At 40.9% G+C, this 16,466-nt stretch overlaps 1 protein-coding gene across 1 annotated transcript in view; it reads right to left on the bottom strand.

Moving 5' to 3' along the window:
• Positions 1-545: 545 nt before the first annotated feature.
• Positions 546-16,466, bottom strand: part of LOC142451109 (aldo-keto reductase family 1 member C4-like) — a 43,434-nt gene continuing 27,513 nt past the window's right edge. Inside the window, exons 6-9 of the mRNA XM_075553033.1 lie at positions 15,525-15,634; positions 14,099-14,264; positions 3,875-3,957; positions 546-588 (exon numbers count right to left, since the gene is read on the bottom strand). Of these exons, the coding sequence (XP_075409148.1) occupies positions 546-588; positions 3,875-3,957; positions 14,099-14,264; positions 15,525-15,634 (402 nt within the window). The remainder of the gene's footprint in view (positions 589-3,874; positions 3,958-14,098; positions 14,265-15,524; positions 15,635-16,466) is intronic.

Below are 16,466 nucleotides of genomic sequence, written 5' to 3'. Positions count from 1 at the left end.
CTGATCCTAAAGGGATCATCTGTCCTGGATTCCCTGTGTTTCCAGTTCCTATCTGTATCAGTGTACATCCTCTGGTCTATCCAGACTTGCAAGGGAGAACAATTCAATATTTTAATCTTATTAAAAGGAGTTGTGCAATTATCACAACAATAAATTTTAGAACATTTTTTCTTTCTTGTAGTCAGAGTTAGCTCTGCATTGCCCCGCACCATGAAACTCCCCTGCCATGCCTCTAAGAAATGATTGATCTAACTACTGTTCTTATTGATTTGTCTATTCCGGATCTCATCTGAAGAAAAATGTATTAAACAAAAAGCAAAAGAGCAAAACCTTTTTAAGAGAGAAAAGGATTTTTATTCCATGCAGAAATAAGATGTGTCCCCTTTACTTGCTGAGCTAAGGATGCAACTCTACCTGAAGGTGAGTTGCCGAGCAGCAAGAATGTAGCCAGAAGTGATGGCTCTCTTCTTCAGTATCTGAGATGTCCCCTGAAATTGATTCACACACAGCGGCTTCTGGAAGAAGTCACGACAAAGATCTCTTCCTTAATACTCCTCAAAAAATGGATAATTAGGGTGGCAAGTGACACTGAAAGGAGAAAGAAAAGGCAAAATGTGGATATAAAGATTATTTCAAGGACATTACACATTTGAATTACATTGAAAATAAGGTGTTATCTCAGAAAGGTCAACAAACGGACCTGGAACTATTTACAGGCTTTTCTTTTTTGTTGTTGTTTTGCTTTGCTTTGTTTTGTTTTGTTTTGTGGAGAGACCGTGATAGACTTTTTAAAAATCAATGACTTGTTCAGAGCAAATACCTTTCTTCCACAACACAAAAAAGGTGACTACACGCATGGACTACCCTAGCTGGAATGCAACTGACATCAAATTGAATACTTCTGTGGCAAGAGAAGGTGGACAGCTTACTATTGCCAAAAAAAAAAAACCAGATCAGGGCCTGACTGGAACATGTAAGTTCATGTTATATTAGAAGAACATTAAAACAACTCTATGAAAGCCAAAATATAACCTAGAAGCCATCCCACCTAAATTTCTAGACCACCTCATGGACAGATTTGATACATTGGATGCTAATACTGGAAGACCTGATGAACCATTGTAGGCCATCAAGAACATCATCATGAAGAAAGCCAAAGGTCATTGTAAGGACAGGAAAGAATGAAAAACCAAAGTGAATGGCAGAAGAGACTCTGAAACTTGATCTTAATTGTGGAGAAAAGGTTGAAATTGTGAAGGATTTTATCTAACTTCATTCCACAATCAATGCTCAGGGAAGCAGAAGTCAAACTAAAGCAAATGGAAAAAACATGAAGTCAAAGAGCTGAAAAGAAATTTTCAAGAGCACCTTGAGGAGACAAAGCCAATATAAGGTGGAGAGATTTAGAGTTAGAAACCAAAAGGGAAAATATATTCAATATATCATAAACTGAAAGAATATATATATCTCAAATTCCAATATGGAATTATTTTATGGGCAAAATATTGAATGATGCATGAAGCATCCAAAGAAGATGGAAAGAATACACAGTCACTCTACCAAAAAGAACTGGTTGAGATTCAAAATTTCCAGGAGGTAGAACAAGAACCAATAGTGCTGAAGGAAGAAGTTCAAGCTGTACTAAACTTATTAGCCAAAAACAAGGATCAAGGAATTGATGCAATACCTATTGAAATGGTTCAGCAAGCTAAATAAGTACTGGCAGCATTCACTCATCTATGCTAGGAAACTTGGAAGACAGCAAATTTGATACTTGATGGAGGAGATACTTATTTGTACATAATTTCAAAGAAAGGCGACGCAGCATCATGCTAAAATTATGCAATAATATTCTTAATGTCACATGCAAATAAAATTTTGCTGAAAATCATTTAACAGTAGTTGTAGTAGTCCATTGTCAGCGAGCTTCCAGAGACCCCGGCTGGGTTTAGAAGAGAATGCCAGATGTATTTGCCTGAAGGCAGAAAATTTCAGAAAGATGCTTATTTGTGTTTTATTGACTATTCCAAGGCATTCGACTGTGTGGATCATAAAAACTATGGATATTCTGGAAAATGATAGATTTCCAGAATCCTTCATAGTGCTGATAAGAAAATTTTATATGGATTAAACATCAATTGTGGGAATTGAACAAGGGTATACTGCATGGATTAATATCAGGAAAAGTATGGATCAGGGTTGGATCCCTTACCATACTTGTTCAATCTGTATGGGGAATAAACAATCAAAGAAGCTGATTATATGACGAAAAATGTGGCATCAGAATTGGAGAAAGTGTTAATAACAACTGCTATATGCAGATGACACAGCTTGCCTGCTGACAGTGACGAGGAACTGAAGAGCGTGCTGATAAAGGTCAAGGATTGTAGCCTTCCACACAGATTGCAGCTCAAGGTAAGAAGCCCCAAATCCTCATAACTGTACCAATAGACAGCATCATGATGGGTGGCAAGAAGCTTGACATTTCAAGGATTTTGTCATCCTTGATGTTACAATCAATGCTCATGGAAGCAACAGTCAGGAACACAAAAGACACTTGGCAGTAGATAAATCTGCTGCATAAAACTTCTTTAGATTCTCGGAAAGATAGTTGCCTTTTCCCTCAGATGCATGTGAAAGTTGAATAGTGAATAAGGCAGATCTAAGAAAAATGAATGTGTCTGAAATGTGACCCTGGAAAAGAGTTTCGAAAGGACAATGGACGGCTGAAAGGACAAACTGAACAGTCTTGGATGAAGTTCAAGAAGGTCAGAATGCTCATTTGAGGCAAGGATGGCCAGACTTCATTTGGCATATTTTGGACATGTTGTCAGGAGAGACCAGGCTCTGGAGAAGGATATCACGTTCAGTAGAGGGGCAGTAAAAATGGAGGCAGGCCCTCCAGAAGATGGATGGACACCGTGGCTGCAGCAATGAGCTCATGCATAGGACCAACTGTGAGGTAGTTTTTCCTTGTGTTGTGTCTAAGGTTGTTGTGGGTCAGAACTGACTCAATGGAACCTGACAGCAGCAGCAGCAGCAGCAGCAGCAACAAGCTGTCCTGGAGAATTCTGTGCACGTCAATTTACACTGCTTGCATTAGGCAGATCTGACATCATTTGGGAACACATGTAGTAGGATGGGTTGTCTAGAGAAACAAATCCAGAGATACTCATATATGTGTAAGAGAGAACTTTATACCAAGGAGTAATTGTATATCAAGAAAACATCCCAGCCCAGTCCTACTCAAATCCATACATCTGATACTAGTCCATCAGACCCTCTTCAGACTCATGAAACCATATGCAATGATGCAGAATGCAGGAGGATCACAGGCCAGTGGGTGAAAAAGTCCCAAGGATTCAATGACAGCGGACGCATCTCTGGGACTCGGGCAGGTCCCAGCCTGGCTCTCCAGCAGCAAGGTAAAAACACGGAAAAGGGGGAGGTTCCCAGGATCCTCCTTATGAGAAGGTCACACCCCAAAGGAGGAAACATCAGGCTGTAACCTGACAGAATGGACTCCACCCCTACACCTTTACATCTTCAAGTTGACTCCACCCCGACACCATTATACCTTCAAGTTCTTAAAGCACATCTTCAGGAAAAGCTATCAACATTACCTCTTTGCTATCCTCACCAAAACAAACAGTAGCTCTAGACTTCTTACTTCCTCCCTGCCACTGCTTGGCTAGGCCCTTTCTTCCTAATAAGACTAAGACAAGTATATTACTGAGCGAACTTGTATGGAGCTATCCACTGATCACAGAGACATATTTAGACATAATTTTTTGAAGTAAGCCATGCATGTAGGAACCAGCACCAGTAACCATGCCTTTTGAAGTTTGCTCATGCATCTACAAAAGTCACTTACTTGTCAAGTGAGATATAGCGGAAATTTTTATCTAGGTCATCTAGGGCTTTCATGTCCTCTGAAGTCAACTGGAATTCAAAAACCTATTAGGAGAGTAAAAAAAAAAAAGAATTATTTTAAAATTATATAATTTCTATTCTGCAAAGTTCAAGTGAATTATCAGTATAAATAAACAAATTACAATGTGTATGGTACAAGATTAAGAAAAATTACAGATTTTTAAATAAAAATCAAGATTGATAAAAAATCACACAATAAACTGTAGCAATTGTAACAAATACCAGTTAAAAATGAGAGTGGAGAAATGAAGCCATTTATAATAGCAAAAATTGCATATATACCCAAGGAGAATATTTAGTAATAAGTAGAAGAAATTTCTGATGAAATTTTAAACTGCCTTTTAAAATAAAAGCATTTGTTGTTGATTCTGGCTCCAGGTGACGCATTGTGTGCTACAAATAGAATTGTGTTCTACAGAGTTTGCAGTGGCTGATTATGTTGGAGCTAGATCAACTGGTGTTTTCCTGAGTGAGCTTTGGATGAAGATGAACCTCCAAACTTTCACTATAAAATTAGGTTAATTATATATTTATGCCATAAAAATTGAATGGATTGCATATGACACTATGTTCTTATACATGAAGATCCAATATTTTAAAAGTATCATTTGTTGTAAATCATTACTTGATTATAATTCAAATATTATTATCAATTTTAGAGTGAAAACAGGATTTTAAACTAGATAAGACACTGGTATCTGTAGGATAGTTCAATACTGGGACATCCCAAGCAAGTCAAGGCTCATACTTCTCTTACCCTGGATAGATTTTCTAAGACTTAAGACAAAGCTTTTTTTTTGTTTTTTTCTTTAAGGTATTTTGTTTTGGCAGATTGATAAAGTTCAAAGAAGAGGCATAGTTGGGGTATTCTCAACATGGGAAATTTACTAGGAGACCACCATGCATTGGTTTTTGAGCCTGAAATATATATTCTACCTGTAAACATTAGCAACACCAGGACTATAAGGAATTTTCTATGTTCAAGCTTAATGATAAGCTGAGAGGGTGTGTGAATCCCTGGAGTGATTTGCATTTGCAAGTCAGATGTTGTGGAGGTTTGTGCCCTGACTGCATACTACCTGAGTGGGTTTAAGAATATTAAGCTTTGAAATTCATCTAGAATGATTCTGGATTGAAACAATGTCCAGAAGCACAGAAGAACTATTCTCTGGAATAAATCAGGCCTCAGTTATGTTCTCAAAGAATTTCCAGAAATAGAATTACAGTAATTGTAAAACAAGGAACTCACAGGTAACACCATACAATGAGTGCAGAAGCAAGTTACCATAAATAAAACACCACAGAAATGAGTGAGCAGACTCACAAAGATTATTAATAATGGAAATCAATGACTATGAAATAATTGTTCCCATTATATGTCAAAAGAGTCATATAATTGAGAAATTGAACAGAATGATTTTTTATAGAGCAAGCTGGTTTTTCATTCAAGAATTCATATGTGTACTCAACACTATATTTAAGAATTCATATATACTGCTTTGTGAGGTGTATTTCTTTCTTTCTTTTTTAACATTTTACTGGGGGCTCATACAACTCTTACCACAATCCATACACATCCATTGTTTCAAGCACCTTTGTAAATATATTGCCATCATCGTTTTCTTTTTTTAAAATTTATTTTTTAAAAATTTTGCCATCATCATTTTCAAAGCATTTTCTTTCTACTTGAGCCCTAACATCCTCTTACAGAAGGGCTGTGGGGAGAAGACGGGCCAGCCACGGTGCAGTATAGCACTGATGAAGCATACAGCTTTCTTCTGGTTCTGGTTCTTTAATGCTTCCTCCCTGCTACTATCATGACCCTAATTTTCACCAGCCAAAAAAAGGCCAGGAGATGACTGTGGAACTATCAATTGATTATATGCAAGTGCAGCCTAAAGCTGAAGTAAATGAAAATAAGTCCACGAGAGTCAAAATAGAGTCCATTTGATTAGGAGACCAACTCAAGAATAGATATGATACATTGAACACTAATGACCAAAGGCCAAATTAGATGTGGCATGATATTAAGAACCTAATGCAAGAAAGCAGAGGTCAGACAGGAAAGAAAAAAAACAAAACAAACTAAAGTGGAGTAAAGAAGAAGCTCTGAATTGTGCCTTTAAGGTGGAGTAGCTAAAGCAAATGGAAAAAACAATGAAATAATAGAGCTGGGCAGAAAATTTCAAAGAGCAACTTGATAAGACAATGCTGCATATTATAATAAAAGGGGCAATGATTTGCCCTTAAAATACCAACAAAGAAGACAAGCATCAGCATATCTCAAACTGAAATAATTGGTGAAAAATGCAAGGCTTTGAGTTGCAATATGATGCAAAATATTGAATGAAGGGCGTCAAAATAAGATGGAAATAACATCCAGGGTCACTATACCAACAAGACATAGTAGATATTCAACCATTTCAAGAGGTAGTTAATGAAAGAAGAAGTCTAAGCTGCTTTGAAGGCATTAATGACTAGTAAGACCCCAGGAATTGCCAGAATGGCAATTGAAGTTTTCAACTCATTCAACAATACCACAAAATTTGGAAGATAGCTGCTTGGGAAGCTGCCCAGAATTAGCAGAGAACTCCTCAAGAAGAAGGACATAGTTGGAGGACTCGCCCTACCTGATTTTAATGCCTATTACACAGCTACAGTGGTCAAAACAGCATGGTACTGGCACAACGACAGACACTCAGACCAGTGGAAAAGAATAGAAAGCCCAGGAGTAAAATCATCAGCTTATAGACAACTGATCTTCGACAAGGGTCCCAAAAACATCAAGTGGGAAGTGGATGCCCTCTTTAACAAAGTGGTGCTGGAAACAATGGATATCCACATGTAGAAAGATGAAACAAGACGTTTACCTCACCCCATGCACAAGAATAAACTCAAGGTGGATCACAGACCTAGAAGTTAAACCCCAAACCATCAGGACCATTAAGGAGGGAATCGGGACTAACCTCAGAGCACTGGCCCAGGGAGCACATAGGCTCACTGCAACAGGGAAGGGGACACACACAGGTGAACTGGAAATTGACAAATGGGATCTAATAAGAATAAAGCACCTGTGCACCTCGAAAGACTTCGCCAAGAGGGTGACAAGACAACCCATAGACTGGGAGAAGATTTTTAGTAATGACACATCGGACAAAGGGCTCATTACTAAAATCTACAATACCATAGTGATCTGCAAAAAGAGGAAAACAGTTAACCCCCTAAGGAAGTGGGCAAAAGAATTGAGAAGAACTTTCACTAGAGAGGAGACCCATATGGCCAATAAACATATGAGAAAGTGTTCCAGGTCATTAGCCATAAGAGAAATGCAAATCAAAACAACCATGAGATACCACCTAACACCTGAGACTAGCCCAAATCAGCAAATCAGAGAGCAACAAGTGTTGGAGGGGCTGTGGTGAAGTAGGAACCCTCCTCACTGCTGGTGGTCATGTAGATTTGTAGAGCCACTGTGGATAGCAATCTGGCGATACCTAAAGAAAATTGAGATTGATCTACCTTATGACCCAGTCATTCCTCTACTGGGCATATACCCGGTGGAAGCAACAAATAAAACACGACCAGTCATCTGCCCTCCAATGTTTATTGCGGCACAATTCACAAGTGCAAAGACTTGGAAACAACCCAAGTTTCCATCGATAGATGAGTGGATTAGTAAATTCTGGCACATACACACAGTGGAGTACTGTACAGCACTGAAAAGCATTGATGATTACATGAAACACATCGTTTTGTGGGAAGAGCTGGAAGGAATCATGTTAAGCGAGGTAAGCTAAACTCAAAAGGACAGGTACAACATGAGTCCCCTGAGATAAGTACGATCAGCATGCCAGAAATAGAAGAATAAACACCTATCTCACAATAAACGGGTGGAAGCATAGATAGTTGGAGGGAGGGCAGACCATACCTAGGTAGGTACATGAGAGTCCAACATAAAGAAGGGGAAGGGGGGAAAGTGGAGGGAGAAGCGGGGTGGGGAGAAACTGGGTTGATGGCACGGGGGGAACAGAGCACTAACCCACCCAGGGTAGAGTATTGGTTGTGTCCCCAAAGAACTGGAACATGCATATGGACCCCACCATGACACACCAAACCAGTAGGGCAATGTAAAGCGTGGAGGAATCCACAAACAGACTGGACCATACACCAGCCCTAACCAGAATTAACCCGAATCCCACCATCGAAGGGAGTGCCACAGAAAATGAAAATGGATAGTCTGGTGTGGGAAAGGAACTGACCTACCACACCATACCCAGGAGGAAGCTGAAGCAAAGGAAGGAGGAAGAATGGAGCGGAGCACACCTGGGCCCACCAAGCTCAGAGGATGATAGCCCGGCTCAGAGGGCCCAGTGTACAGAGAGGACCATATAGCCGGCCCCATGGTGAGATGCAACATCCTGCATTGACCCATGGCTCTACACGGGACAGCACCGGAGTCACAATGTGGGTTGTGTGACTGAGCTGCCCCCACCACACTGAGGTAAAACACTGGGGACATGCAATGGAGCGGTGGGGGAAGCAGAGCAAAGAAGTTCTGAGGGAGTATAAAGGATGGACTTTGGGGCCAGGATGTGTCACCCCATCAGACTCATCTGGAAAACACTCCTAAAGGTCAACAAACAGACCTTGAACTACTAACTACTAAAAGGCTTTTCTTTTTTTGCTGTCTTTTTGTTTTTTTCTTCTTTTAAAATTTGTATGTCAGTGGCTTTTTTGTTGTTAGCTTGTTGGTGTTGCTGCTGTCATCTCCATGTTCTTATGTGCCACTTTGGTGCTGTCAAAGCCATCCCCAATTTTATGCACATATTAATATATCTGCAGGTCCACATAGATAAGATAGGCTGGACAAACAATATCAGAAGAAAATAATGGGACCAATGGTCCCGGAAGGACATGAGAGTGTGGGAGGTAGGGGAAGGGAGGAGGTGTTGGCCAACCCAGGGACAAGGGAACGAGTGGCTCAAAACCAATGCCAGGGAAGGGATGAGAGGACTGGTAGGGAGTGATCAAGAGCAAGATAACTGAGAGGAACTACTGAAACCAGAATGAAGGCTGGACATGGTAGTGGGACAGGAGGAAAGTGTAAGGAAATAGAGGAAAGGAGTAGGGCATACATAGAAGCCTAAGTACAGACATGTACATATGTGAATATATTTATGATTGTGGGGGAAATAGACCTATGTGCATATATCTATAGGTTCAGTAGTAGGGTAGCAGGTGGACATTGGGCCTCCTTGCGCTCATTCATTTAATACAAAAGCACCTTGCTCAGCTAAATGGTCATTTCATGATACCCACCTTCCTGACATGATTGCTGAAGACAGACGTGTGCATAAGCAAACATGGTGAAGAAAGCTGATGGTGCCCGGCTATCAAAAGATATAGCGTCTGGGGTCTTAAAGGCTTGAAGACAAAAGGTGGCTGTCAAGCTTGGAAGAAACAAAGCCCACAGAGAAGAAACACCCAAGTTTGTGTGAACACAAGGTGGTGAAGGGATCAGGTACCAAACATCAAAGAACAAAAACCTTCATTGTCACCTTCCCCACATAAACGCTGAAGACGAATGTGTGCATAAGTAGGTGTGATGAAGAAGGCTGATGGTACCCGACTATCGAGAGATATAGCATCTGGGGTCTTAAAGGCTTGAAATAAACAAGCGGCCATCTAGCCCAGAAGCAAGAAAGCCTAAATGGAAGCAGCACACCAACATGTGTGATCATGAGGGGACCAGGTTTCAAGCACCAAAAGCAGGGGGGGGGGAATCATATAGTCGTGTATGAGGGGAGCGCGTGATGGGCACCCAATGCCCATCTATAGACAACTGGACATCCCTTGCAGAGGGGTAGTGGGGAGGAGATGAGTCACTCAGGGTTCAGTGTAGCAACAATGAAACTCACATCCTTCCTCTAGTTCTTAAATGCTTCCTCCCCCCCAACTATCATGATCCCAATTCTACCTTGCATACCTGGTTAGACAGCGGTACAGATGAGAACTGGAAACACAGGGAATCCAGGACAGATGAACCCCTCAGGACCAGCAGTGAGAGGGCGATACTAGGAGGGAAGGGGGGCGGGGTAGAAAAGGGGAACCGATCACAAGTATCTACATATAACCTCCTCTCTGAGGCATGGGCATGGGTGAAGGGAGACGCCGGGCAGTATAAGATAAAATAATAATTTATAGATTATTAAGGGTTCATGAGGGAAGGAGGAGCAGGGAGGGAGAGGGAGGGAAAAAAAGTAAAATGAGGAGCTGATTCCAGGAACCCAAGTGGAAAGCGAATTTTGAGAATGACGAGGGCAACGAATGTGTAGGTGTGCTTTACACAATTGATATATGTATGGATTGTGATAAGAGCTGTATGATCCCCAATAAATTGATTAAAACAAAAATTAAAAAACCTCAAACCAAACTCACTTCCATCAAAGTTTATGACGACTCAGAGTGACCTTGTACAGCATAGAACTAAGTGCCTCTGTAGGTTTCAGAGACCCCCACTCTTGACAGGAATAGAAAACCTCCTGCTTCTCCCTAGAAACAGATGGTGGTTTAGAACTGCTGAGCTTACAGTTAGCAGCCCAATGCTTAACCTCTGTGCCAGCAGGGCTCCTGTCATCTACTCCTAGTGACCTTAGAGGACAGAGTAGAACTGTGCTTTGCATTTCTAAGGCAGGACATCTTTCCAGGAGCGGAAAGATTGATCTTTCTCTGCAGAGAGGCTGGTGGGTGCCACTTCTGACCTTGTCCTTAGCACAGCCCCTAGCCCACTGCTTTGCCGAGTTGCTATGAGTCTGGGTTGACTTCAGGACAGTGTGTCTGGGGTTTGATTCCTGCTATTGAGTTGACTCATGGTGACTCTACAGGCAGAATAGAATGGCTCCTTCGCGTTTCTGATATCTTTACTGAAGTAGACAGTTTCATCTTTCTCCACAGACAGCTGGTGGGTTTGAACTGCCTGCTTCATGGACAGCAACCCAATGCTTAATCCACAGCACCAGCAGGGCTCCTTCTGCGTGCATCAGCAGCCACATACAGGAAATATGAAGGCTCTGGAGAACAGTAGGAGTCCACAATCCATCTGCAGAGTGGGCTCTTGTCACAGGTGACAGACTTGAAAACTTTACTATCAGATAGAGATTATTGTAAACTTGATGATGGTGGATCGAACCCCACTATAATATGATACTTGGTCAGTTGACCTCCCTCTTGGACCAACCTGAATTTTCTCATTTGTCCACAACAGAAATTTTATCCCTGCCTTTTAAAATATTGATGATATTTTTTCTTTCGTACGCTATCTTTATCATTACATTATTGTTACTATTTTTAGTCTTTTGGTTTCATTTTATTTTTGCTTTTATTATTTCTGTTAGGTTTCTTAGTTTATGAAGCACAGAAATAGTGGATGCATAAAGACAATAACTGATGTAATGGCTTATTGGGGATGAGGGTAGAGAGGGGGAGGGGAATTGGGGAGCAAACAATGAAGGGAGGGGAAGAGGCACTAGAACTGATTGACTTGCCTATAGAAGTGTATGATATGTGAATTTTAAATCAAGAAAATGGGTGAAGTTTTGCTTAGAGGTAATGAGTTTACATTAATGGTAGTGGAATACTATGGGAAAGGCAAGCCATAATTGTACAACATGAAGAGTATAATCAGTTGCACTGAATCAGACATGTAGAAGTTATTGAATTGGATAATGTTTTTGCCAAAATTGAAAAATAATAATAATTATACTCCTAATAATGAGTACAAGGAAAAATAAAATGTCCTAAAAGTGATTGTGGTGATGACTGCACAACTCTTCTTGATGTGGTTGAGACATGTGGAAAAATGACATGTGTGTGACATGTGGAAAAATGACTAATAAAACTTAAAAAGCAGCAAAGGCAAGGGAATAAGATCCCTTTTAAGTAAAAAATAATAATAACAAAGCATACTAATAGAAGCATTATTTCAATGGTAAACAACAAGGAACAATCAAATCCCCAATACAAATCCCCACTCCCGATCTCTGGGTAAATAAATTATATTCATGGAATGCTAAGCATGAACAAAGTACAGGTGCATGTGTCACATGAATGGATCTCACAAATTTAATGTTTGCCAAATGAAACTGCAGTGCTATTCTTCCTACATAAAGTTTTAAGAAGGGCAGACTGTAAAAGATGCTTAGTGATAAAAGCCTACATAGCAAAAGTATAAAAGCCATCCAAGGAACAATCAATTATTACAAACGTTAGAAAAATGAGCACCCCCAGGAAACAGAGAGATAAGCGAGTTTCAGGCAGGCTTAACATAATACGTGACAATCTGAGAGTCATCGGGAGTTCAGTTTATTGGCAAAGGAAATTCAACTATGAATTTCCTGTGAAGTACTCTGCTGCGACACAGTTCACAGTTTTAAAGCTTACTCATCGAATCAATTCTTACACTGGCAGCTGCTGGCGATGGAAACTCAGCATCTTACAAGGTAAACCTTTACTTGTATCTCTGAAACCAACATTTAAAATAATTTATATCAGCTTGGGTGATTTACAATACTGTTGAGAGCGCGCATATGCCTTTATAACCTTATGAGTGTGCTGTGGGTGAAGTTTTACAAGACAGATCATGCGTTCTCCTTCAAGAAGGGGTCCACATTTGCTATCAGAGTCAGTGCTTCACGGCTGTGACTGGTTCCTGTCTCCACTCATCCTTCTTTGCGATCTGATGCCCTTTTAAAAGAGACTATGCATGTTTTTGTGTGTAGGGACTAGATAAGAAATTGCACAGAAAAGGGTCCAACAGGAATGGTCTGGAGAAGATAGTTGAGCTATTGGGGAACTGAATAGCAGATTGGGAAGACTTATTTGTTCTTCTATATATTTTCAGGTTATATAGCTTAAAAAACATTTTTTAATGAAAAGATTTTAGCTTGCTCCAGGAACCGGGTTTCTTTCTGCAGGTACTCAGGGCAATAGAGTGCCAGCGAGACTTTAGTCTACATTATTCAGAGACCCAGCAGGTAAGATGGGGATCATGCGTTTGTGTTGTGAGTGGATACATATGAACAAAAAATAAAATAAAATCCACTGCCTTGGAGTCAATTTTGACTCATTGCAACCATATGCAGTGTTTTCCAGGCTGAAATCTTTATGGGAACAGAAGGCTCATCTTTTCTCCGAGGACACATATGGTGCAAATACAGAGACAGTGTAATTCACAGTCTTTAACTAGTTTCTGGCAAAAGAGTTCTAAAGTTTTAGAGACTGAAAAATCGTCTCATGTAATCATCTCTTTGATAGTATGCTCTTCCACAGGATTACAGTCAATTGAAATGAAAGCTAGAGATTAAATCTTTGAACTATGTGCAATCTTTTTTTCATGTAGACTGGCTTCCTTGGACAGCTAAGGTTTTATGTCAACTTGGTTGGGTCAGGGTGTTCATTGGTGTGGCAGTTACACCTCATAAGGCCCCATGAGTTGACTTAACACAGTGGATTCAAAGTCATTCAGTTGTAAGCCTCAGTAATGGAATAAGATTAGGTGAAATGCCACACCATTAATCAGGACATAACTCTGAAGCAATGACTTGCCTCTGTAAGAGTGGCCTGCATTCAGTACAAGTTAAGTGTATGCTGTGGGAACCTTCTTTGTGGATTGCTAGTTCTGGATCCAGGTTCTAGATCATCCACTTCTGCTTCTTTAGACCTGATCCCAAGGATGCATAGCCACGTGCCAATTTTGGGAGCCACCAGTGACCTGAAATTTGAACTGCTGAACTTGAGCTCCTTGGCTCTGCAGCCACTGTTCTGTCAGCCCTCACAGCTACTCAAGTCAGGAGAAGCCTTCGGCCTTCCAATTTACCTTTGGAAGTTCTGATCATCGTCTTGCTCACTTATACAAGTGTATGACCTTTTTCTTGATCTATACTTTCCCTCTATAAGGGTCTCAGTTTGGTTTTATAGAACACCGAGCCTATGACACTGCCAGCTTGTTGCTGAACAAGAACTAGAAAACCCATCTACGTGCACATAGGCATGAGCACATGGGAAATGCCAGGGAAATCAACAGCATGTCCTGAACCTTAAGAAAAGGAACACATCTGAAGGTTAGACTTATCCCTCGTGACGTCAACAGCCCTGCCCTGCTCCTCACCTGCATGTTCTCCTTGATCCTCCTCTCATTGAAACTCTTGGCCAGAACCACAACTCCACGCTGGATCTGGTATCGAAGGGCAATCAGGGCCGGGGTTCTGTTGTACTTTTTCGCAAGATCACCAAGGACTGGATCATCCAGGAGAACAGGGGCGTTCTCATCCACCCTGAAAAGCAATGCAGGAATGCCACGTTTTATTTTTCCAGGAAATATCTAAATTTCCAGCTGTGGTTTCTGGATAAGTGTTGTGCATATTACCCAGGAAGCTGTGACAATGCAGCAGAGCTCTTGGGGCCTAGGCGCCCGTGTTTAAAAAACCTTCCTGGTCACATCGGCACCCTCCTGAAGGTGAGTGGAGGCTTCTGGTAGGGCAGTGGTTTAGGAGTTGGACTGCTACCCAGAAACATGCAGTTTGGAACGCCTCGTGCGTTCTGTGGGAGATCAAATGCCTTACAAGGGCTTGAGTATGGTAACAATGGCCTTAGGTTCTTGGAATTTCTCCTCGACTTCTCAGCGCCCCCTTTTCTTTCTGTCCTCATGAACCTGAGAGTTACTTCTTCTTTTTCTGATTTTTAGACACACGAGTTTAAGATTCTGTTAGATTTTCTGACAGGTGTGTTAGTCAGTCAATAAACATCACAACTGTGACATGAAATGAAGACTTTTGACTCATTTTGGAGTTACACAGATCATTTAATGTAGACATGTATTATTGATAGGGAAACCGAATACTAGCGCTCAATATGCCAAGCTCAGAAAATATGGCTGCGATGCTTGGTCCTCTGCCCTGAGAGATCATCTAGTCGTTTGTTTCCTTGGGTTTAAGTCTCATAGTCCAAGTCCTAGATCCACAGTTCAGAGAAATTAGTGTCCACTCTAGCCAAGCTTTGCATCTGCTCAGCAGACATGGCCCAGCTTCCATGTTGCCCCTCACACCCCCTCTCTGAAAAGCTGAACACCTAGCTTCTTAAACAAACGAACATGTCAGAGAAGACAGGGTTTCACACATAGCACATTTTAATGAGCATCTGAGCACCCTTCCCAAACCGTCTGGACTTTCGTTGGGACTCGATTCTTCCCTGATTATCCCTAGGATGCCAGGTGACACCATATTTCTTTGGAACACAGCATTGAAATTGTGCACTCATAGATCTGCAAATCTTTGAGTAAATAACAATGTTCTTTTTTATAAATTTTAACTTTGTTTCCATGCTCAGGAATTAGTTTACTTTACTTAACCTGTAACCAGACCTGTATTGTAAAAGCACTGAGTTTGGGTACTAAAATTATCAAGAAGCCCTGCTACAATCTCTCTTCTCTGTTTACTGGAGGAGTTGGTAGTGAAAGGCAGGTAATAGGATGTGGTAGACGTGAAAGGCTCCTTCCAAAGGGATGTTTTAGGTAAACTCTCTGTGATTCTCATTACCAGAGTGGGGGCCGCTGGGTTCCCAGAGCACCATAGGCAACCAGAACAATATCGTTAGACTTGCAGAAATCCAGCAGTTTTCTTTGGTTGAGATAAGGGTGACATTCTACCTGTAAATGCCAAGACAGAAAGATGCCCAGTTATATGAAAACGTGTTATTACAAAGTAAGGGGAAAGACAGAAGTAAAAAAGGAGTCATCCAAAAGTTTGTAAACTCATTTGTATTTGAACTAGAAACTTCACCATGAAATAGTGATAACAAATAATTGTTCTTTGTCCACTGAAATGGTCAAACACAGTGATGGTTCAGAGAAGATATAGCTCCATCGCCCAACTGTTAGCTAATAAATATCATGGGTGCCTCAGGGTGAGATTGGTTTTCTGGAACTGTACCTGCAAAGAAGGATTTGAGCTCTGGACATCAAATCGGGACATAAAACATGGAAGTCATCAACGACTTCTGACGGCATGGTCAATGATGACGGAAAGTGTGTGATTAAGTCGGTGTGAGCATCAAGCAGAATACACATTACTCACAGCCACTTTGTCAATTCCAACGCAGTGATTCTATAGGACAGAGTGTTCATCATGCTTTCAAGTGCCTAAGTCTTTATGGAAGCAGATTGCCACATTTTCTCCTGAAGGTGTTTTCCAACTGTGGACTCCTTATTTAGCAACTGACCCCATTAACCACTGGGTCAGTAGGGCTGATTCAAAATGAATAATGACTAAGGAAATTTCTAAGACATTGAATATATAAAATGTCTAAGTCTCTAGAGATTTGACACAGACATAGAGGGAGTAAAGAAAGAAATGGCAAAGTAATTACATGAACTAAAGGTGACTTAGTGGTTACACAGTGGGCTGTCATCCACAAGTTCCAATGTTCAAATCCACCAGGGCCTCTCTGGAGGAAGATGAAGCTTTCTACGCATGTGAATC

Source organism: Tenrec ecaudatus, chromosome 6, assembly GCF_050624435.1.
Source record: "Tenrec ecaudatus isolate mTenEca1 chromosome 6, mTenEca1.hap1, whole genome shotgun sequence".
In the NCBI taxonomy this organism is placed as follows: Eukaryota; Metazoa; Chordata; class Mammalia; order Afrosoricida; family Tenrecidae; genus Tenrec; species Tenrec ecaudatus.
This window is presented reverse-complemented; position numbering and strand designations above follow the sequence as displayed.